Below are 22,888 nucleotides of genomic sequence, written 5' to 3'. Positions count from 1 at the left end.
ATCAATTACTATGTGCAAGCAAGTATTTGTAGAGAGAGGCCCTTTATGGACATCACTGCTTACACAAGCTTGAGATGCGGTCTTGTCGTCAAGAGGCTTTCTGGAAAACCAAAGTAATCCAAGGGGGGAAAAAAGTGAATAATGACGGACTAAACTGGCGCTTGGCACAGAGTAGGCATTCAAAAGGGTTGTCAAATAAACAAATCAAAGTGTGCAGGAGCGAAACTCAAGGTACAGAGGGCAGTGCCCGGGAGTTCAGGTGAAAGAGAAAGCCCTCAGGAGGTGAGACTGGGTAGGAGAGAGGCCACAGGCTCCTGGCTTTTCCAAGCATACTCAGGATCCGGGCGCGGACCCCGGGACCAGGATGTCTGCGGAGAACGTGCCCACGACCCCGCTGCGGTCCAGCCTCTCCTCCGCCTCCGCCCGCCGGGCGAGAGGAGCCGCGGGTTCCCACCGCCCCCTCCCCCGCGCAGGGTCCAGAAAAGCGCCGGAGGGGAGGGAGCGCGAGTCGGCGGCCCGCCCCGTTTTGTCCCACCCACCGCGTCCGCTCCCCTCCCCTCCCCTCCCCTCCCGTCCCCTCCCCTCCCCTCCCGTCCCCTCCCCTCCCCTCCCGCTGCGGGAAAAGTGGCCGCGGGCGCCGCAGCTCGCTGTGCGGCGGGCGCGGCGGCGGCAGCGGCGGACGAGATGCGAGCGCGGCCGCTCGGGGCCGCCGTGCTGGTGCTGGGGGCGCTGGCGGGCGTCGGTGTCGGAGGTGGGTGAGGCTCCCCGGAGATCCGCGCCGCGCATCCTGCCGCAGCGGAGTTCGCAGACTTGGAGCCGGGAAGTGCGCGGGGCCAGGCTGGGCCGCCGGAGCCCGCAGCCGGGGACCTCCCGGACCCTGCGGTAGCAAGGCTCAGAGGCCACCTAGGGGCGGGTCCTCCGGGACGCAGAAGCCCCGGGGGGAGTCGGGCGCCTGTCCCGGGCCGCCTCGGCGCGCGCGCGGCGTGGCGGGCGCACCTTCGGGGCTGCGCGCATCTCAGCAGGTCCGGGGCGGGCGGGGGCCGGCTGGCCGCGGTGGGCGCGGCGAGCTGGGCTTCCCGGGGCTGTTCCCGCGCGCTGCCCAGGGATGTGATTGTACCAGCTCGCGTGAGAGTGTGTGTGCGCGCGCGGGCGTGCCCGCTCCTCCACATTCCCCTCTCCCCTTGGGTTACACTTTCTCCCAAGTTTTTCTTTTCTTTTCTTCTTTTTCCTTGGTGGCTCCCGGCAGGAGCGGTTCAGAGGAGAGTGAGGGCTGTGTCTCCTACCCTCCTCCTGTGTCCCTGGGTTACAGCGGTGCCTCCGCTTGTGGGACAGACCCCGCGTCCGAAAGATCGCCCTCCAGTATATGCGACGAGCCACACCAAGGGTCCCTGGAACTGGCATGGATCCCTGGCTTTGTGTCTCCTGCTGCTGCACACACCATGCCAAGGCAGTTAGCGTTCGATCCGGCTTCATTGGTGCAGGGGAGCGGATGTAGGGGCAGAGGAGATTACAGTCCAGGGATGCTGCCCCTGGTCCTTCTGGCGCCCTGGTGGCCTTCCCGGGGAGAACTACTCTGGCTCCTGGCTCGTTAGGGCGTTCCTCTGCAGAGGACACCCAAGTGTACATGTATGTACTCATAATGAAACCAGAAGTAGTTGTAAGATAGTTTAAAGCAGGTAAGATCTATTGATAAGACCATATCAAAGATAGCTCTTCAGAAATACTTTGATGACTGCCTTCAAGATCTTGTGTGTGTGTGTGTGTGTGTGTGTGTGTGTGTGTGTGTAAAAGATTATACAGGACAGGGTAACAATATTAAAAAAAAACTTCAGTGTATGATTGACATCCAAAAAGCTGTATGTATTTAAAATACATGACTTGATGAGTTTGTAGATAAATATATACCCAGGAAACCATCACCACAATCTGTGGATGATATGATAGAGCAGTTACAGATCATTTATAGGGGGCTAAATTGTTTTTGCTGAAGCTTCCCATGTGATAGATGCTCAAACAGGTCAACTGATGTCTTCAGCCTACAGTGAGCAGCCTGGTGGTGACCATGGGACAGAAATACGAGTCTCCATCATTGTGCCCTGAAAGGTGTTAGAGCCTCAGTTCAGATGCTGCCTGATGTCAGTGGGAGCAGTGGAGCTGCCTGCTTCACTGAACTTAAAACGTTTGTGATTTTTCTTTTCACATCTACAGCTTTCTGAATTTCTGAATGATTTCTGAGTCTAATCATTATATTCTTACAGTCTTCGAAGGAAGTAAAGTAACATAAGGTAGAGCCTAGCGTGATGCGTGTGTCGATATGAGTGACAATGCGGAGTGCATTTGTTATTTTGATGTCTCTTCCTCCACCCCTCACTCCCGGTATTTTTTGTTGATCTGGTTTACAGAGTTGTAATGGTGCGTATAGGATGCCACTGCATTGACATACTTAAGTTTGCGTTAAATACCCTTTAGGAGATCTGTTCACAGATTCGTCATTGTGATTGGGATGACTCCAGCTGTTGTGATGTGTTCTGCTGAGCTAGCCCCAGACTCCCTCTGAGAGCCAGGGTGGAGGAGTATTTAAGAGCATGGGCTCAAGAGTCCGACCTCCAGAATAATGGCCCCTGGTAAAAGCAATTTCGATTATATTTAAATCCTCTACTCCAGGGTTGAATCCCCTACTGCTGGATTGCAGGTGTTGTCAGATTCCTGGGGAAGCAGGTGGTTAGGATGAGAGTAGAAGAGGGGTGTTGGTACACACAGGGTTGAAGGGACACAACGAGCTGGGTGGTGGCACAGAGACTCTCCTAGTCTGGGATGGGGAGGAGAGAGGTTGTTTGAGGGTAGAATTGAGTTTTGGAATTTACATATAAAGATGCTCTTTTTAGCTTCACTCAAGAGGTATTAGGTTTTGTGGCTTCTCTAGGTATACGTCTTTATTCTAACCTGAGACAAGTTTTGTTTGCTGTCACACTAAGTTGATTAGCTCTGAGCTGAAGTGCTAATTTCTCCTCCTGAGTTTGTATTCTGGAAACTCTCCAGAGGAAGCCCTCCGCAGCAACCTTGGGGACCTGGACAGACATGGCAGCAAAACTTGTTGGCTAGGAAAAGAGACAGTTATGGTTTGAAGCCAGTCAGATGTGGGTTTAATTCTTGATTTTGTCTCTTATTGACTGTGTGACCTTGGGCAAGTTATTTCATCTTTTGGGAATCTCACTTTCCTCATCTGTAAAGTGAAGAAAACAATACTTCAATGATTATGCCAATTAAATGAGATAAAGGCACAAAATAAGCATTCAATAACGGCATTTACCACTTTATTTATTATTATTATTTTATTTTTTTAGAGAGAGACAGAACATGAGTAGGGGAGAGGGGCAGAGGGAGAGAGAGAGAATCAGCACAGAGCCCTACATGGGCCTGGATGTGGGGCTTGGTCCCGTGACCCTGGGATTATGACCTGAGCTGATATCAAGAGTCAAACGCTCAACCGACTGAGCCACTCAGGCACCCCAAATGGCATTTACTATTGCCATTATCCCTATCCATAGTATCTACCATGTAGATACTTTTGCCTTTTTTTGAAGACAAAAGCCATTACTACTTCATGTAGGCATGCAACCCAGGCTCCCAGAATGAGACTGATGAAGTCCCTTGTCCCATACCCTTGTGACATTCTGCCATTGGTCGTTTAGCATATCTCAGCCGCTTTCACCCAGTAAGAAGCCACAACAGATACCAAGGAGGAAAGAGGCCCATCATTTGCTTTATATACTAGAAAACCTTAAGTACTGTCTCTGGGAAAAGAGGAAAGTGAAAGACATTAACAAGATTTCAGGTGCAGTGAGGAGAAGGGCATGTCTATTTTGTTCAGTGCGGTAGGCCCAATGACGGGCACAGCGGCAGCCAAGATAAATACCTAGGGAAGGCTAGCAGAAGGCATCTGGAGGTGGTGTGGCCCATTGCAAGAAACCCAGTATTTGAATATCTGCACTTATTCACAGAGGCTCCTCAAGTGCTCCATCTGGCATTCTGGAGAATTTTAGAATTCAGCTGAGACCATGAATTCTTTGGGCATTTGGATCTTTGCACTATGGTCCCTTAGACCACTGTTCTCAGGGAACCCTCAGCGAATTGTCTGCTTTTCCCCCACTTCTCCTGGGAGGAGACACACAGGAGGGAAGCGTTCTCCTTTACCTACCTCAAAACTGTGTGAGTGGTAGAGATCACTTGGGGACAGCATAAGATGGGGCAAGGCGGCGGCAGTGAGGAGGGGGAGAGTGGACATGACTTTGGAATTTCCTAATAGAAATTCTTCCTCCGTAACTCCCCACCACACTCAGGATCTCTGGTTATCGTCCCCTCCCAGCCCTGCGAATCCTTCTGCCTCTGTTGGCAGAAATAGCCAGGAATCATGCCCACAGGAACCACAACTCATGAATCAGCAGACAGATAATTAACTGGGGGGTGACTGAGCAGCTTCAGGGATAAACCACTTGGCCTGAGCCAGCCCCCCGGCTGCCCACAGAGCTGGCCTGCTACCTCACCCCAATGCCTCGCCTCCTTACCCCTGAACTTGGCCCCTTCTTGCCGAGGGAAGATCAGTGTGCCTGAAGGAACCCAGGTCATGATTGCCAGTGCAGTGGGAGCAGGGGAATGACCCTGCCTGCTCTCCCAGCGTAAACTGCTGCTGTTTATTTTTTTATTTTTATTTTTTAATATAATTTATTGCCAAATTGGCTAACATACAGTGTGTAAAGTGTGCTCTTGGTTTTGGGGGTAGATTCCCGTGGTTCATCGCTTACATACAACACCCAGTGCTCATCCCAACAAGCGCCCTCCTCAATGCCCCTTACCCACTTCCCCCTCCCCCACCAACCCTCAGTTTGTTCTCTGTATTTAAGAGTCTCTTATGGTTTGCCTCCCTCCCTCTCTGTTTGTAACGATTTTTCCCCCTTTCCTTCCCCCATGGTCTTCTGTTAAAGTTTCTCAAGATCCACATATGAGTGAAAACATATGGTATCTGTCTTTCTCCGACTGACTTATTTCACTCAGCATAATACCTTCCACTTCCATCCACATTGCTGCAAATGGCAGGATTTCATTCTTTCTCATTGCCAAGTAGTATTCCATTGTATGTATAAACCACATCTTCTTGATCCATTCATCCGTTGATGGACATTTAGGCTCTTTCCATAATTTGGCTAGTGTTGAAAGTGCTGCTATGAACATTGGGGTGCACATGCCCCAGTCAGCACTCCTGATGTGTGCATCAGCATGCCTGTATCCCTTGGGTAAATTCCTAATAGTGCTATTGCTGGGTCATAGGGGAGTTCTATTGTTAATTTTTTGAGTAATGTCCACACTGTTTTCCAGAGTGGCTGCACCAGTTTGCATTCCCGCCAACAGTGCAAGAGGGTGCCTGTTTCTCCACATCCTCTCCTGCTGCTGTTTATTTAAATATGAAACTATCCAGCAAAAGAAATGTGTAAAATCTACCATTTTTTCATGCACATAGTGTCTCTGGGAACACTCTTTTATTTATTTATTTATTTGAGAAAGAGCGTGGCATGTGTGTGCATGTTGCAGGGGTGAACAGACGGTAGGGAAAGGGCAGAGAGAGAGAGAGAGGGAGAGAGAATCTTAAGCAGGTTCCATGCTCAGCACAGAGCCCGAAGTGGGGCTTGACTGGGGGCTCCATCCCATAACCCTGGGATCGTGACCTGAGCCAATATTAAGAGTCAGACACTTAGCTGACTCAGTCACCCAGATGCCCCTCCAGGAACGCTCTTTTTAAAGTGTTTATTTAAAGTTGGTTTATTGAGGGTTAATTTACATGCAGCACAATCCGTCCTTTTTAGGTATATGGTTTTTTGAATTATAAATGTTAGGTCAGGTAGCCATCACCTGATGGATCAGTATCAAGATACTGATTATTTCCATCACCCCAAAAGGTTCCCTCGAGCTCCTCTGTCATCAGCGCCCTATGCCCACCTTTAGTTCCTGGCAGCCCCTGATCTGTTTCCCGTCCTTATAATCCTACCCTTAATGGAATGTCACATAAATGAAGTCATAGCCGTTTAAGTCTGGCTTCTTTCGCGTAGCGTGACACATCTGAGATTCATGCATGTTGTGGTATGTGTCAGAAAGCTCAGGAGTTATCCCGGTCTACTCCATCTTCCTCAGGTGCTGAGGCAAGTTACCCTGAGAGCAGAGGAACCATGTCAATGAAACCCAGATGCAACTTTCAATTTCTGAATTTTCTAATGGGAGCAGTGCAATTTGAGTCATGTATAAGCCATTCGATTTCCCAAGTGCTAAGTAGTGATATCTTCCGGATATTGGAGAGGACTTTGCAGCAACCAGCGCTTTTATTATTAGTTTGGAAAACAACGCATATTTTGTGGCCAAATGTGGAATGTCACAATCCTTGTTAAATAAACCTGGGGCTATTCTACCTTTTAAATTTTGGGTGGGGGGGGGTGAAACGCCTGGATGGCTCAATTGGTTGAGCTCCGTCTTCACCTCAGGTCATGATCTCAGGGTTCGTGGGTTTGAGCCCTGCATTGAGCTCTGTGCTGACAGCTCAGAGCCTGGAACCTGCTTCAGGTTCTGTGTCTTTGTCTCTCTCTACCCCTTCCCCATCACACTGTCTCTTTTTCAAAAATAAATTTAAAAAGCATTAAAAGTTTAAAAAAATTTTTTAATTGAAGTTTTTGGTAGCATCTCTGAAAATAGCAAGTCTTCCTTTCTGGTTTTTAGTCATATTCCCACAAAAAGACTAGTCTCCCTCCTCCCCTCCCAACCCAACATTTCTTAGTTCAATTGGTAAAGACATTCAGACATTCAAGGAGAGAATGAAGTGATATGTGCTCATTTTAAAAAGTCTAACATTGGAGAGTAAAATGGCTAGTTTCCCTTTAATTTTGTTCTGCCCTAACATCCACTATTAATGAGATGGTGTGTTCTTTTTTTAAAAAATGTTTATTTATTTTGAGATAGAGTGCGTGTGAGCACAATTGGGGGATGGATGGAGGGAGAGAGAGAGAGAGTCTCAAGCAGGCTTTGCATTGTCAGCACAGAGCCCCAATGCAGGGCTCGAACTCATGAACCATGTGAGATCATGACCTGAGCTAAAATCAAGAGTCTGTCGCTTAACCGACTGAGCCAGCCAAGTGCCCCCAGATGGTGTTCAATTCAGATTTTCCTCCTTGTATATATAATAATTCTCATCTGTGTCAGTATTCCTCTACCTAAACTTGTGCTATTTTTTTTAACTTACAAAAAACACATCCTTTCATACAGGAAAAAAAAATGTCAGTGTGAAAAAATCTGCAGGTTGAAAACTGAGAAACCTACATTCTATTCCCAGCTGTGCAAGCTTCTTCATCAGTTTGCTGGGTGACTTTGCACAAGCCATCTTCCCCCTGGGCCTCGGGCTCTTAGTATCTCAGGGGCTGCAAAGTGTAAGGAGATGGAGGGAGAGACTTTGGTTTATGCCTGCTCCTCCCCACCTTCAACTGGAGAAGCTTTTCCTTTAATTAATTCATAACACGGAAGTCCATGTAAAGATTTCTTTGGGGGAGTGGGGAAAGAGGGAGGTCTATAGTTAAAAACAGACTTGAACATTTTCACACCAGAAGAGCGTTCCAGAGGTGTGGTAAAAGGCGTTCAGTAGCCACTTTAAGAAGTCCCTGTAATTAACCTAAATCTCTTTGCTAAACGGGATTCTTGGATATCCCCCCCCTCACCCCCCCCCCCGCGCCTGTGAGATCCACCCATGGTTTCAAACCCTTGCTTGAGCTACTACACGAGGAGATTAAACTCCTCCAGGTGAATCCTCAGCTGGAGCTGCCTGTGGGGGGCGGGTCTGACCGCCTCTCTGAGATGGGTGGGAACGTGGATTCCCTGTTCAGGGACTTCTACATCTTGAGAACAGACCTTACCTGCTCTCTCCTGGGTGGTTCCTGAAGGCAGTGGGCCAAAGTCTACTCCTGAGTTCCTGATGGATTTCAGATTCAGAGAGTCTGCTGGGTTTTGATGCCGCAGGCGCCCCAGGTTGTAGGAAACCTGCTGAGCTCTAGGGAGCCTACCTGTAGATGAATGCCAGCGTAGAAAATGAGACAAGACCGAGGACATTCAAAATTAGCTTTAATTGTTTTTTTAGCTTATAAAAGTAATTCAGCCTGTTGTAAAAAAAGAAAAAAAAGTGATGCAGTAGGATAATGCAAAGTCCTTTGTAGTCTTATGCTTAAAGATACCCACTGTTGACGGTTACCCTGTTTTTTTCCCTATCTATATCGCCACATATTCATTATTTATTCATTTATTCTTATTGTTAATTCTTTTTTTAATTTTTAAAAAATGTTTTGAGAGAGACACACAGAGCATGAACCAGGGAGGGGCAGAGAGAGAGAGGGAGTCAGAATCTAAAGCAGGCTCCAAGCTCTGAGCTGTCAACACAGAGCCCAACACGGTGCTCAAACTCATGAACTGCAAGATCATGACCTGAGCGGAAGTCGGACGCCTAACCGCCTGAGCCACCCAGGTGCTCTTCTTAATGTTAATTTCTTAAGTGGGATCATCCACAGTGGGGTCCTTGTCGCTTAGTAATATATTCTAAGCATCTTAAAAAAATTTTTTTTGTTGTTTTAGAGAGAGTGAGAGAGACATAGAGAGAGAGAGAGACTGTGAAAGGGAGAGGGAGAATCTTAAGCAGGCTTCACGCCCAGTATGGAGCCCAACATGGGGTTCCATCTCATGACTATAAGATCATGACCTGAGCCGAAATAGAGTCGGACGCTTAACTGACTGAACCACCTAGGCGCCCCTTTAAGCATCTTTTTATGCCAGTTTATATCTTTCCATTATTTATCCTAAGAGTTACCATTCTTGCCAGAAGGCATACTGTTACATGGATGTAGGAGAATCCACTTAATGGGTTCCCTGCTGGCAGACATTGGGATCATTCCCAATTATTTGCTACTACAAATGAAGCTGCAGGGGGTGTCCTCGTTCATTGTTTGCACCTTCGTTTGCGTGTTTCTACAGCCTCAATTTCTTGAATTAAAGCTGCTGGGTCAAAAGACGGGTATATTTTACATCTAAATTGTAATTGGCTTTGCTGAGTTGTTTTCCAAAATTGTGGGAGTCATTTGCTTTCCTACCAAGACAGGCGGGACCGTGAGGACCATTGTCTGCAGTCCATGCCCACCGGAAATGAGCTGGAGGAGGAGAAGGAGTGGCAGAACTGGATAGCTGGATGCCAAGGAGGTCACCAACAGGGCACCGCTGGGCTGGGCCTCAAACAGAGCTTGGTACCGGCTTGCTTCTTCTCTGTGCTGAGTGCGTCAGTTGGGAGGTGCGGCCTGTGCTGATAAAATTTTCCAGAGCTTGAGATGCAGCATTTGAATCAAGTATCAGTTAAGCTATTAAGAAGAAATGGACATTTGTGCAATGTGTGAGTGGTCCTGGGCCCTGGGATGCCAGGGGTCCTAGACTGTTAGTCCCCTGTGGTGCTTTCTGGCTGGAAAGTAGACTTCCAGGGTGGCCAGCTCCTTGAAGATTTTCTAATCCAAAACTGTTTGCTTTACAGAGAAGTGGAAAGTGAAACCCTGAGAGTTGAAGGGACTTGCCTGAGATCATATGGCTTGTTTAGTGGCATTGGTGGGCTCTAGCCCTGAGGGCTCTTGTCTCCTGGCCAGTGATTTCTTCAGCGTATTCTTTTGGAGGCAGAGGACTCTGTGAATCTGACCCTGAGGTAGGGCTGTGGTATCAGTGGGGATGGGCATTCAGAATGCAGGAGGCAGTTAGAGGAAAGGTAAGGAGGAAGGGAGCCAACATCTACTGAGCATCCGCCACAGGTGGTTCTTCCACATGAATTATCTCATTTAATCCTAACAACGCCCGAGGTAAGTATTATGTCCACATTTGGGAGCCTGGGGAAAAGGAAGTGGCTGTTTGGGGTTTCCCGTGCTTGGCTGATGTGGCTGCGTTAGGGCCTTTAAATACCAAGGAGCAATTATGAGTCCTTGGGTAGAGAATGAAAGAGTCATGGCAAGTTAGAGCCCCAGGGAGATGAACGGGCCTGCCAGAGGTTACATAGCCAGTGGAATGGCAAAGAAGTGGCTTTGGACCTGAGATCCTCTACCCGTGGTTCTGTTTTCTCTACCACGTTCACTGTTACACAATAATAATGATCATTGATTTTACCACGGCTGCCCTATGGTATTGCTCAGAGACTGGGTGTTAATGTTATATGACAATCATACAGAAGCTAGGACTCCCTCCAAGGAGGGGCTTTCTGCAGTGCTCCACACCTGGCTACCTCATTAACCCAGTTGGAGATGCGGACCAGGCATGATCTGGCTTCGCTTACAAGGGCAGGGCCTATTGGCTGAAGAGTCAGTGAAAGGGTATGGCCAGTGGTCTGGCCATTCGAACTTGGTCCGAGCAGGTCCACTTGCTAGGGAGCAAAGTCCTCCCTATCTTTCTACCCCACATGTCATCCATCAGCAAGTCCTTGGAACATATCTAGGGTCTGACCACACTATTAACACCATTACTATCCCAATCCAAATCCCTGCCATCTGTTGTCTGGATTATTGTAATCGCTTCCTAACAGGTTTCTTTTCGTCTTGTTCCCCTTATGTCTGCCTTCCTTTCAGTGGCCAAGATGATCTTTTCTCTGCTCACCTTTGCTCAGATTCCTCTAATGGCTTTTTATCAGAAGGAGAATGAAAGCCACATTCCTTACCGTGGTTATAGCTTTCCAGTACTTTGGTCCCTAACTGCTGCTCCAGCCACTTCTCTGCCTCTTCCCTCTTCCTTCTCTCTTCCTGCTACTTCCTTAACAGGCTGAGGTGCATCTCGCACTTGTTGTGGATTCTTTCTGGAATGCCTGTCCCCTAGATCTTCTCTTGACACACTCTTTCATATCATTTTGAAATGTCAACTCAGAGAGACCTTTCTTTTTCTTTTTTCCTCCCTCTTAAAATTTTTTTTATTTTAGTACAATTGACATACGTATTACATTAGTTTCATGTGTAAAACATAGTGATTCAACATCTCTATACATTATACTATGTTCACAAGTGTAGCTACCATCTGTCACCATGCAATGCCATTATAATACCATCGACTATATTCCCTATTCCTATGACTTACTCATTCTGTAGCTGGAAGCTTCTATCTCCCACTCCCCTTCAACCATTTTGCCCATCCACTTATCCCCCTTCCCTCTGGCAAACATCGGTTTGTTCTCTGTATTTATAGGTCTGATTCTGCTTTTTCTTCTCGTTCATTAATTTGTTTTCTAGATTCCACATATAAGTGAATCATATGGTATTTGTCTTTCTCAGTCTGTCCTATTTCACTTAGCATAATACCCTCTAGGTCTATCCATGTTATCACAAATGGCAAGATCTCATCCTTTTTTATGGTTGTGCAGTATTCCAATGTGAGTGTGTGTGTGTGTGTGTGTGTGTGTGTATTACATCTTCTTTATCCACTTATCTATTGATGAACACTTAAGTTGCTTCCAAAGTTGGGTATTATAGATAATGCTTCAGTAAACACAGGGGTGCATGTATCTTTTTGAATTAGTGTTTTTGTTTTCTTTGGGTAAATACCCAGTAGTGGAATTATTGGACCATATGGTGTTTCTATTTTTAATTTTTTGAGGAACCTCCATACTGTTTTCCACAGCGGCTGCACCAACTTACATTCCTACCAGCAGGGCCTGAGGGATCCTTTTTCTCCACATCCTCATCAATACGTGTTATTTCTTGTCTTTTTGATTTTAGCCATCCTGACAGGTGTGAGGTGATAGCTGACTACAGTTTTGACTTGCGTTTCCTTGATGATAAGTGATGTTGAGCATCTTTCATGTATCTGTTGGCCATCTGTAGATCTCTTTGGAAAAATGTCTACTCAGGTCCAGAGAAGCCTGTCTTGACAACCTTCTCTAAAAGAGATTTCTTTGCCTCATTGATATTATTCTTTTATTCTGCTTTTTTTTTTTTAAAAGCATTTGCCACTGGTGGAAATTGTAAATTTTTGTTGTATGTTTTTGTTTTCATTTTTGTACTAAAATTTGAGCTCCACAAGAGTGAGGGGCTTGTTTTGTTCAACAGTATGTCTCCAGTGCCTAGGAGAGTGCCAGGCGCAGGTAGGTGCTCGATGAACAGTTGTTGAGTAAATGAATGAATGGATGCCAACACTGCTGATGTATATTGGTAGAAAAGTATAAAGCTAAAGTGGCCATGTTCCCATTATCTATAGATGGATTAACCATAGCAAAGTTTTCATTCCAGGATGGCTTTTTTTTTTCAATCATGCAAAGTATTTAGGGGCAGTGTTTCTCAAAATTGTGTTGTATATACTATGGAAACATAAATCCATTTTGTATTATCTTCTTAGGGGTGCTACAACTATGTGGCTTAAAGCAATGGAACTTTATTCTCCCTGAAGGCTAGAAACTGAAGTCAAGGTATCAGCGGGGCCATGCTTTCTCTGAGACTCTGGATAGAATCCTTCCCTGCTGCTTCCTATCTCCTGGTGGTGGCTGGTACTCTGGCATTCCTTCCCTTCCAGTTGAATCACTCCAATCTCTGCCTCTGTCATCACATGGCATTTTCTCTGTCTGTCTGTCTTCACATGGTGTTTTCCCCTTGCAAGGACATCAGCCATACTGGTGTAGGGCCTCCCCTAAGGACCTTATCTTGATTATATCTGCAAAGACCTTATTTCCAAATAAGGTCACAGTTGGAGGCACTGGGGTTAGGACGTCAGCATATTTTTTCTGGGGGCACAGAATTCAACCCATAACACATTTTAATATTGGTAGAGACAAATTATACACAAATGCCTTCTGATGTCACATGCCATATTTAACTGTGATGCACTTAAACATTTTTTTTTAAATCTCTGAAATCATGGCACATCCTACATTCATAGTCTTAGATATGGTTTAATGTGGTAGTTTGGATTTCCTGCCATTTTGGGTGATACTTTCCGGAGCTTTATGCTCAAGGTGTTACCTTGAATTTCACTTTTCCTACCTTCCCCTTCCTTAGATTACTGAGCTGCTGCTCCATGTAATGAAGGAAAAAAATAAACTTTCTTAGCAGCTTGCTCTAGAGAAACCACTTGTGAATCCATATGGCAGCTAGTATGAGATGTTTTGTTCTTGGATGACTCACCCAACCAGGTGACTGCAATGGAAGATCAGTCCCCGCCCAAGTCAGCTGGTGTCCCCATGGATCTAATTGGGAAGTGATCAGTCAGAGGTCAGTGACAGGGCTGGAGAGCAAGGCCAGACCTCCTCTCTGGCAGATAGTAAGATAATCTGTAGTGTATGCAGTGTGGATTACCCTCCCTTCCCACTAAACACCTCTCCTTTTGGTTTAGCCCTTTCCTGAAGCACTCTGGCTTCACTAGGGTGGCCCGTTCCTGCATTCTGACATCCTGGCTCATTGGACAGTACGTCCTCAAAATAGCTCTCATTGACGCATTATGACTTCCACTTGTTCCAACACCCTTCCTCGTCCCCCCTTTTTTCTCCATTTCTCCTATCCTTTGTCTCTCTTCTGGTTTTGTGAATTGGGCTGATGTGCCAAACCACAGCCTTTCCCTCTCCTGCTTTCCAGGCAAACTTCTTGGCGGTCTTGTCTATCTTTTCTTTCTTTCTTTTTTAGTGTTATTTACTTTGAGAGAGAGAGAGAGAGAGAGAGAGAAAATCCCAAGCAGGCTCCAAGCTGCCAGCACAGAGTGTGATACAGGGCTCGATCTCATGAACCGTGAGATCATGACCGGAGTTGAAATCAAGAGTCAGACGCTTCACTGGCTGAGCCACCCAGGCGCCCCTCTCTCTATTTTCTAATGGGCCTTCTCCTCTTGGCCAACCTTCCTGGATTGGATTTTCGAACACTAATATTCCTGACTCCATTTAGAAGTTAGATCTGCCAATTGATCATTTTACTCTAGCCTGATGCCTTCTGGGTATGAGCTCCCAGAGAGCGCAATGGCAGCGGTCCTGCCACCGTTCAGGGCATGCTCAGTGGTGTGTCTAGTGTCCTGTAGAGTAGTAGCTTCAGGGAAAAAATAAAAATAAAGCAAAATGTTCACCTGCGCCACAAACAGCTTGGGACTCAGGATGAAAACAGCAAGGACAAAAACAACAGCCACTGTAGCAGCAGCAGCAGCCTTTAGTGGGTGCTTCCTGTGTGCCAGCCCTTTGTGCTGAGTTTGATGGGGATTTGTTTAATTTAATCCTTGCAGCCACCCTGTGAGGACCAGTCCACCTTGTTTCCTTGCTCTGGCTAAACTGTCAGAGAGAATGGGTGGTGGTGGGGTGCTGATTCTTCTCAGTGACAAGGTTGTGCTGAAGATTGCTGCTTCTGGGTGCCTGGATGGCTCAGTTGGTTGAGTATCTGACTTCCGCTCATGTCCTGATCTCATAGTTCATGAGTTCGAGCCCTGCATTGTGCTCTGTGCTGACAGCTCAGAGCCTGGAACCTGCTTTGGATTCTGTGCCTCCCTCTCTCTGTCTCGCTTATGCTCTGTCTCTTTCTCTCAAAAATAAATGTTAAAAACAAAAATTAGAAAAAAAAAAAGGTCGCTGTTTCTCCAGCAGGGCTGAGTCTGGGCCTTTGAGGCCCAGCAGGAACATAGGCCTTATGAATGACTGGAAACAGAGGCCCAAACTCCTTCCACATGTTCAGGAGGGAGGGGTGGCCTCAGAGCTGAAGCTCATTGAATCAGCGTGGCCCAGGCACAGAGCCTTCTGATGAGTCAGTCGCTTTTAGGCACTGGGATCTGGGGAACCTGCCTTTGGTGGTAGGTCTTGGTAGGGGGGAATTGTGAGGGGTGACTGATTCTCACGAAATCAACCTGTGATTCACCAAGAGAGGAAGAGGGAACTGGTTCACATGACTCCGCAGCCTGACTTCCTAGAGAACAGATCCCCAGCAGCTTGTCTCATCCTCTGGGGTCAGGACCAACTGTTCCCCGGGACAGGGCCTGCTGTTACTTATTTCCCATCTGGCAAGGCTTTCTATGGTGGCTACAATCGAGGGCTCCTAGGCAAATGCATGCTAATTTGAGAATGAATAGATGGAAAAATGGATAGTTTGGGAAAAGTTTTCAAAAGTAATTGGAGGTGCCCACACCTCCCGTGGTCCTCTTCTCTATTCTCACTCTTCCCAAGGTCTCCTGCCTGTCTCTTCCCCCCACTCCCCAGTGAAAATCGATGGCATTTATGTCCAGAATCACCCCCCTGGATAATGATTCCCATGGAAACTTCGAGAAGGGAGACAGAGGCCTAAAATAGTTCAGGCTCTGCTTCCAGTAAGGCTGTGAAGTGGGGTTCGGAGGGTGGTGCTCATATCTGGCCAGGGAATGAGCCGCCGTGAGCTGAGACGTAGCCAGGCAGTCCTTGCAAGGGGAGGCCTCCTGTTGCCTGTGAGGCCGGCCGCTCCTGGAAGACTGGCTACCTTCCTTCCATGATAGACAACACATGGCTGAGGGCTGTCCCAACTCAGAGGTGGCCTTGGTAGCCAGGCTGGCAACCTGATTCCCACAACATGGTCCTCGCACTCGCTTGGTAAGGGTGTCAGTCAAGTCAGAGCCTGGGGCCCAGAGGTTACTCAGGGGCTGGTAGCGGCTCCCCACTTGCGGAACCGGGGATTCGGGGAGGGCCTTTGAAAGTTAGACAGACTCAAGCTCTGTGGAAGTCTGGGGCTTCTGGGATTCCACATGTAATTCTGGTGTCTTTAGGAGAAGAATGAAAGTTTAAATTGTCAGAGGTACCCGTTTCAACACATTTGCATGTTTTATATTGGAATTCCATGCATAATTTGGAGACATGAGCTTGGTTGCTTAAAAACACAACGTATAACTGATCCAGTCCAGTACTTCTCAGTTGGCTCCACTATATATCTGTGTAGCATCTTCTGTGAGCAAGGACCAGGGCTGGACAGGGCTGGACGGGGCAAGCTTCAAGAGGCTCACTCAAAATCTATTGGGTGGCAGAGTTGTTAAGACAGATAGATGAGAAGTTGTAATGTTAGGATAGTCGAGTGAAGAAACAGGCTGAGAGGAGATACCTGACTCTCCCAAGGCCACATTAGCAGTGGTGGCTCTGTGGGGACCGCTCTCTCTTGATTGCACGTTCCCTCTTCTGTTGTTAGATCCCTCTGCCCCCTCGGTAGGCCCTGAGATGGGTATCGTTACATGTAATTTTTAAAGAGTTAAAAGTACATTACCATACAAATGTAACATGAACATGTGTCGAAGATTTTATTCAACTCCATTAAGGAGGGAGTTAATAAGGTTAAATCAAAAGAAAATTCAGTGAAGGGCGGGACACCTGGCTGGCTCAGGCCATAGAGCATGCTACTCTTGATCTCAGAGTTGTAAGTTCAAGTCCCCCATTGGGTGGAGAGATTACTTAAAAATAGTAAAAAAAAAAAAAATCTTTAGAAAATTCAGGGAAGAGAGACTTATAGTTGGTAAGTGAAAGAACACTGAAATCAATTACCTAATATTTTCAAAATTGGTTAATGTCCTACAAGGCAATAAAACCAGACAAATCATTTGCATTGCTGTTGGATGAGAATCATTAACACTGAATCATATATACTGTGCTGTCAGCAAAGTGCCCTATGTGGGGCTTGAACTCACGAACCATGAGATCATAACCTAAGCCAAAATCAAGAGTCAGACTTAATCGACTGAGCCACCCAGGCAACCCAAGAATCATTTCTGTTGTTACTGGTTTTCTACAAGTTAACTTCTACTTAGAGAGTTATAAAAATTCCCAATGAATAGAAGTCAAACAAAGGTATGCACTCCTAGAAAATCAGATAATCCCTGAGTATGGTGGGTCTACTTGTCAACACTGAATACAATAGATAACAATGGATAATTTGTCTTGACAATATTCTGTGTGTGTGTGTGTGTGTGTGTGTGTGTGTGTGTGTGTGTACACACATCTTCTGGATATGTTTTATCTAGATGTTGGAAGGGAGTTCAGACACATTATAATAAAATAGACAGACATTCAGCTTGGTGAGAAGTTTTGGGAGCAGTGGGAAAACACCCCATTGATCAGGCTGATTTCCCTAAAAATAGATTTGCTGGTCTTACCAGCTGGGGGCAAAGTGACCACTTTAGAAAATTGGATGAAGGAACTGGGTCATGGAGAGGAATGTATCTCCCTCAGTATGTTCCTTACATTGGAAAAGGCCTTCTTGGGGGCCACTGCAGAAGGGGGAGGTTTACCTAGTTGAGCCCGGAAAGGTTGAACAGGGGGGAGCAGGGAGGATGAGAGCTTTCGCCCAAGCGAATGCCTGGGGTTTGTTTCCTGGCTAGGCTTCTCTGGGTTATTTGTGTCCCTGTGGTTGTCTCTGCTCTTCCTATCTCCCCCCCACTCCCACCCCCCAGCCTTTTCTCTGTCCCACGACAATGTGAAAGCTGTTCACATTTGAATGGTGTTTTGTCATGTACCGAGTGCGTGTGCTTCTCCTTCACCTCCTTGAATTCTTTGCACAAATCCTGTAAGGTGGAGGTTACCATTTCATAAAGGTTAACTGAACTGCTCCAGGTCCTGACACAGCTAGTAAAAAGAGCATTCAGAATTCAAATACAGGGGTGCCTGGGTGACTCAGTCGGTTGTTGATTTTGACTCAGGTCATGATCTCGTGGTTCATGGGTTCAAGCCCCACATCAGGCTCTGTTCTGACAGCATCAACCCTGCTTGGGATTCTCTCTCTCCCTTTTCTCTCTGCCCCTCCCCTGCTGTCTCTCTCTCTCCCTCTTTCAAAATAAATACATAAAAACTTCTTTTAATGCTTATTTATTTGAAGGCATAAGAGAGACAGAGCGCTAGCAGGGGAGGGGTAGAGAGAGAGGGAGACACAGAATCTGAACCAGACTCCAAGCACAGAGCCTGACGCAGGGCTCGAACTCATGAACTGGGAGATCATGACCTGAGCTAAAGTTGAACGCTCAACTGACTAAGCCACCCAGGTGCCCCAAATACAGAAAAACTTAAGAAGTAAAAAAGAATTCAAATACAGGCTTTCTAACTCCCATCCCTGCTCTTCCAGCTTATCCCACTCAGCCTTTTCTGACATTTTTGGCGTTCTCCCTGGATCATTCTACACCCTGACACCTTGATATGTGTATTGGGAATCTTGAGAAGGTTTCAGAAGATTTGCTTTGTCCTGGGAGGCCAGTGGAACACTGGCGGTCACCACCCCCACTCCCGCCCCCCACCATATTTAGGCAGTGTGTTAACATTAGTGCATCCGAGCCTTGGATCCCCACACAGTGGCTGTGAATCAATCCGTCATGGCAATAATTGGAGAGAGGGCACATTGCATTGCCCTGGGCCTCAGATTTTCCTGTGCACAATGTGGGTGTCAAACCAGTTGTTAATTACAGCCTCTCCATCTGTTATGATCTGACACTTTGGGTCCGTCTTGCTCCAACGCCTGTCGTCACTGGGGCCTCATCAGTGAGGGTGGTGATGAGTTTCTCCTGACCTTTTTTATTCTCTTTCCTCTTTACCAAACAGCCTGCGTTTGGTGATTGTCTATAGTCTGGTCAGACCTTCTGTGTGCATCTGAGAGCTATACACCTGGGCATTTGGGGAAGTGGGGGAGGATGGGACAGGCCACTTACCGTGTCAAGCCGAGTCGGTTGCTAACGCCTTTGTCTCTGTTGCAGTGTCCAACATCTGTAACACACGAGGCATCCACTCCTGCCAGGAGTGTCTGGCTGTGAGTCCTGTGTGTGCCTGGTGCTCAGATGAGGTAAGGAGAGAACATCTGACCTGACTTCTTCCCCAGGCTTAGCTGCTTTTGTGCAGGAATGGACCCATAGGGCTATCTCCTCCCTGCTAAATTCACAAGCCCCTTGTCCCTTCTGAGCAGAACTAGGATGAAGCTTTCCAACTGGTAAATGTCAGTGGGAGCTGTCATGGGGTTGCCGCCGGAATCGCCGTCCTGACGCTACGGTGTGGCCCTTGGCAAGAGCCAATGTGGTTAGGTCCCTGGTCTCACTGTAGCCATTGTCCCCCTTTACCACACTTTGCTTGCTTTTTTGTTGGGGTGGAGCACCTCAGGGAAGCAGGGTATCAAAAAGAGAGGCGGCGGAGGGTTGTTGGCATAGATGTGATGCTGGCTTACAAGAATCCTAGAGTTTTTAAAAGGCAAATAAAAGAAGAATCTTGAACTTACATGGTGTGGGTGGGGGATGTTCAGTCAGGGGATCTTTTCTCTTTTCCTCTGATGTCTGGACCCCACAGCTTTACCTTTTCCTCTCTCTCCCTCTCATTTTCCTCCTTCCTTCCCTCTTTTAGGTGTCAATGAGGGAAGGCACTGGGCCAATTTGGTGAGGATAGAAGGGTAACAGGAAAGGGTTAGCTGTGTCTAGGCAGAGGGTTTGTTGTGTCTGGGGCCCTAGGGAATGAGTGTGTCTGAGGGAACGGCTATGTTTGTGGCTGGGATGGGAATTTGGAGCTGGTGAGAGCCAGGGGAGGGGTGGGGGGTGAGTGTGGCTGGAGGGATTCCAGTGATTAGGTCTGAGGCTGAGTCATTGGCTTGGCCCCCGGCAGGTGTTTACCTGAACTCCTGGCCCGGCTGCTTTCCCTGCTACCTGAGGCGCCCTCTCTGTCACCACAGTACATCTCTGCCCTCTGCAGTTTCATGACTGCTCTAACCCAGCCTCCTCCTCTTCTCTTCCCTGATCTGCTGAGTTTCCTAAAAAGGCAACCTCCCTGGCAGGCTGGGGGGGGACGTGGGGGGAGAGAGCGGGAGCTGGGAGGCTGTTTATCCTTGGACAGGAGGGCTGCCAGAGCTGCCGGGCCAGCCCCACACACTGCCTTGCCGCTGTACAGTTCAGCGCGGGAACTGCCTCCAGAGGCGGCTGCCCAACATCTGGGCCACATTGACTTCATTTAGCAAAAGAAACATTCCCTGGGGCTGGGAGGGCGGGGTGGAGAGGGGGGTGGGCGAATCCATCCCCTTCCCCCCTCCCCAAAGGTTCTCCACCCCTTTGGGCTGAGCTGGCTGCTCCAGTGTGAGGGGGCCTCCTCCCTTCTCTGCCATATCCTTCTTTCCTTGGTCGCCATCATAATAGCATTCAGCCGCGTGTGTAAGGAAGTCAGAATCCTGCAAGTGCATCCCATAAGAAGGGGGAGCTGGATGGGAAGGACACCTCCTCCTTGGATCGGATGGCCCGAAGCTGGCTGGAGCAGATGGGTAGCCATGGGAGAAGCCCTAGTGGCACTCAAAGGATGTGCCCCCTTCCTTTTCAACCCAAAGGGAGAGAAAATGCAGGCAACTGTGGCCAAGAGGCATCTGGGGCAAAAGAAAATATGTTCTTGGAGTGTCCGTCACCCCTTTTGCTCTGCACAGGGACAGGCCCTGTAGCTGAAGTATGTTGAGGCCTAACCAGACAAAGCCTGTAGGTCATGTGACTAGATTTTGGAAATGCAAGTGTAGAATATTTATGGATGACCATGGTGAGTTTTGTCCCCTGGGGCAGACCAGTAAGGACAGTGGGGGTGGGGGTGGCTGGAAGCTGAGGGTAGGATCAAAGCATAAAGTAGGACCTGCCTAGGAATGGTGGGGGGGGGTGGGGGGGTGAGTCAGAGGAGAAACCAGTTCATCAAGGACCAAAGAAAACTAATGACTGGAAGTGGACAGTCGAATAAGATATTCTCTGGGAGAATGGAATATAAACAGGAAGGGGTTAGAGATATAAACAGGCCAAGGGGTTAGAGAATGACTACAGCTATCTCTGAGAAAGAGAGAGGAGGGGAGGAGAGATAGCAGAGGAGTCTGGTGTGGGGTAAAGTGTGTCAGCCAGGGAGGAGTGGGGGGTGGGAATCCCAGCCTGTAACCTGAACATGACTGCTGGTTTTTTGTTTTTGTTTGTGCCTGAGGGCTTCCCCTACACAGGCCAAGTTTAACTGCTGAAAGTGTCTTGGCTGTTGACTTAAAACACCAGAAGTGAACCATGTGGGCCATTTTGTATGTGACTTGTTGAATAACTGACCCAAGAGGGCCCTCTGCCTCAGCCTCCTGTACCTTGGCCATTGCAGGCAGGGTTGGCAGTGCCTGGAAAAACAACTGGTTGGGCTCAGCTTTCCCTTGGTCCTAGAGGACGGCAGCTCAGGGCGTGTATCGCAAGTGTTTGGCCACGTAACAGGAACACATAGCCAAAGTGGATGAGTGCAGTTTTGGGTCCATCTGCTGAGGGTGTGTTCCTGGAGGATTGGATACTGATACGGGTGGGGGTGGTGTCCTGTCTCTGGGATGTGGATACAGCAAAGAGGCCAAGATCACCCAGAGATTTAACTCATGGTCTCAGACTCTGTGGTGCCATGTTCGAATCTAGAACCTTCCAAACCTGCCTGGTTGTAAGAATCACCTGGGGTGCTTGTTAAATATAAGGGTTCCCTGGGTGGATCCTGGGCCTTTTGGACCAGCAGGAGTTATAACAGCAAGTTTGGGAAATACTCCTGATCAAAGGGGCCGACCACTGGGGTCATGGTTGGTGCAGGTGGAGTTATGGCAGCCAGATAAAATTCAAGACACCCAGTTAAATCAGAATTAAACAACAAATAATTTTTAATGTAAGTATGTCCCAAATATTTGCTAAATTCGGCAACTCTAAGTAGAGGGAAATACTAGTCCTGGGTACGCATTAGAAGGTGGACCAGCTCACACTCAGCCCGACAGCCAAGGATGAAAGAAGAGGAATGGGTTTGGGTTTAGCTACGTAGAAGACTCTGGTAGAAGTAACCTGTTTTCTTCTCTGCATCTGTGGGGGAAAGGGTTGAGGCTACTGTTTAATATTTTTTCAGTCACATTATAAGTTTGCTCTCACTTCTCTGCTGCTTTTTCTTTCTATTTTTTTTAATCTGGAGGATAAATGTTCATCTTGAGAGTTTTGCTCAATGTGTTATTATAAAAATAAAAGTATAATATTGAAAGTATTCCCCTCCCCATAAACAATGGGGTATGGATCCCAATAACCATAAATTAAAGTGCTTTTCTTTTCCTTTCCTTTCTGTCCCTTCTACACTTATGTCACTGTATGTTCAAGTGATTTCTTGTCCTCACTGGATGTCAATCAAGAAAACAATGTTAATTTGTTTGGGTTGGAGGCATTTGGTAGCTCTCTGGGGGAAAAATTAAGTAGGGCATATTGTCCCTTGGCCTCCAAGAAAATAGTACACAATAATAGTAGTAATTTCGATGGTACTAGTAGAAAAGAGTCACCCTGTTTTTTTTAACTTTATTTATTTGAAAGAGAAAGAGAGAGAAAGAGACAGTGTGTGGAGGGGAGGGGCGGGGAGACAGAGAATCCCAAGTGGGCTCCACACTGCCAATGCAGAACCTGACGTGGGGCTCGAACTCACAAAACTGTGAGATCATGATCTGAGCCAAAGACAAGAGTTGGATGCTTAACCAACTGAGCCACCCAGGCGCCCCGAAAAGAGTTACCTTCTATTTGCACTTATTGGTTTATATCATATCAAAAGGACTTGAGTGTATTTGACTTCTATTGAGATTTTTCATATTTTGAAAGCATTTTGTATTCACAGTCTTATTTTGCCCCTTGACTGAGTCTGTGAGAGAAGTAGGAAATAGAGTTATTCATGCTGTACTTTCCCAATTTCCAAATCGGGATAAATGGAGAATGGGACTAATAGCAGGCATCACTCTCCCAGGAGAGGGAGGGGATTTAGCTCACACAGCCTGTGGGCTGGAACCTCCCACCCTTTTGCTCAGGCTCTTCCCCTGGGTCTTGGTTATTTCTGCCCCTTTTATGTCACATCCGGTTTCACCGGGAACTGAAACTTTAACATTGGTCC

The 22,888-nt window shown here is 47.4% G+C and overlaps 1 protein-coding gene across 2 annotated transcripts in view; it reads left to right on the top strand.

Moving 5' to 3' along the window:
* Positions 1–632: 632 nt before the first annotated feature.
* Positions 633–22,888, top strand: part of ITGB3 (integrin subunit beta 3) — a 53,438-nt gene continuing 31,182 nt past the window's right edge. Inside the window, exons 1-2 of one of the 2 annotated variants that reach the window (XM_039250665.1) lie at positions 633–751; positions 18,730–18,815. In XM_039250665.1, coding sequence (XP_039106596.1) covers positions 685–751; positions 18,730–18,815 — 153 coding nt within the window. In that variant the 5' untranslated portion in view covers positions 633–684. Of the gene's footprint in view, positions 752–18,729; positions 18,816–22,888 lie in introns of those variants that run through there. The other variant, XM_039250667.1, reaches the window with a different exon arrangement.

Source organism: Hyaena hyaena, unplaced genomic scaffold (genome assembly GCF_003009895.1).
Source record: "Hyaena hyaena isolate Hyena2069 unplaced genomic scaffold, ASM300989v1 scaffold_378, whole genome shotgun sequence".
NCBI classification, from domain to species: Eukaryota; Metazoa; Chordata; class Mammalia; order Carnivora; family Hyaenidae; genus Hyaena; species Hyaena hyaena.
This window is presented reverse-complemented; position numbering and strand designations above follow the sequence as displayed.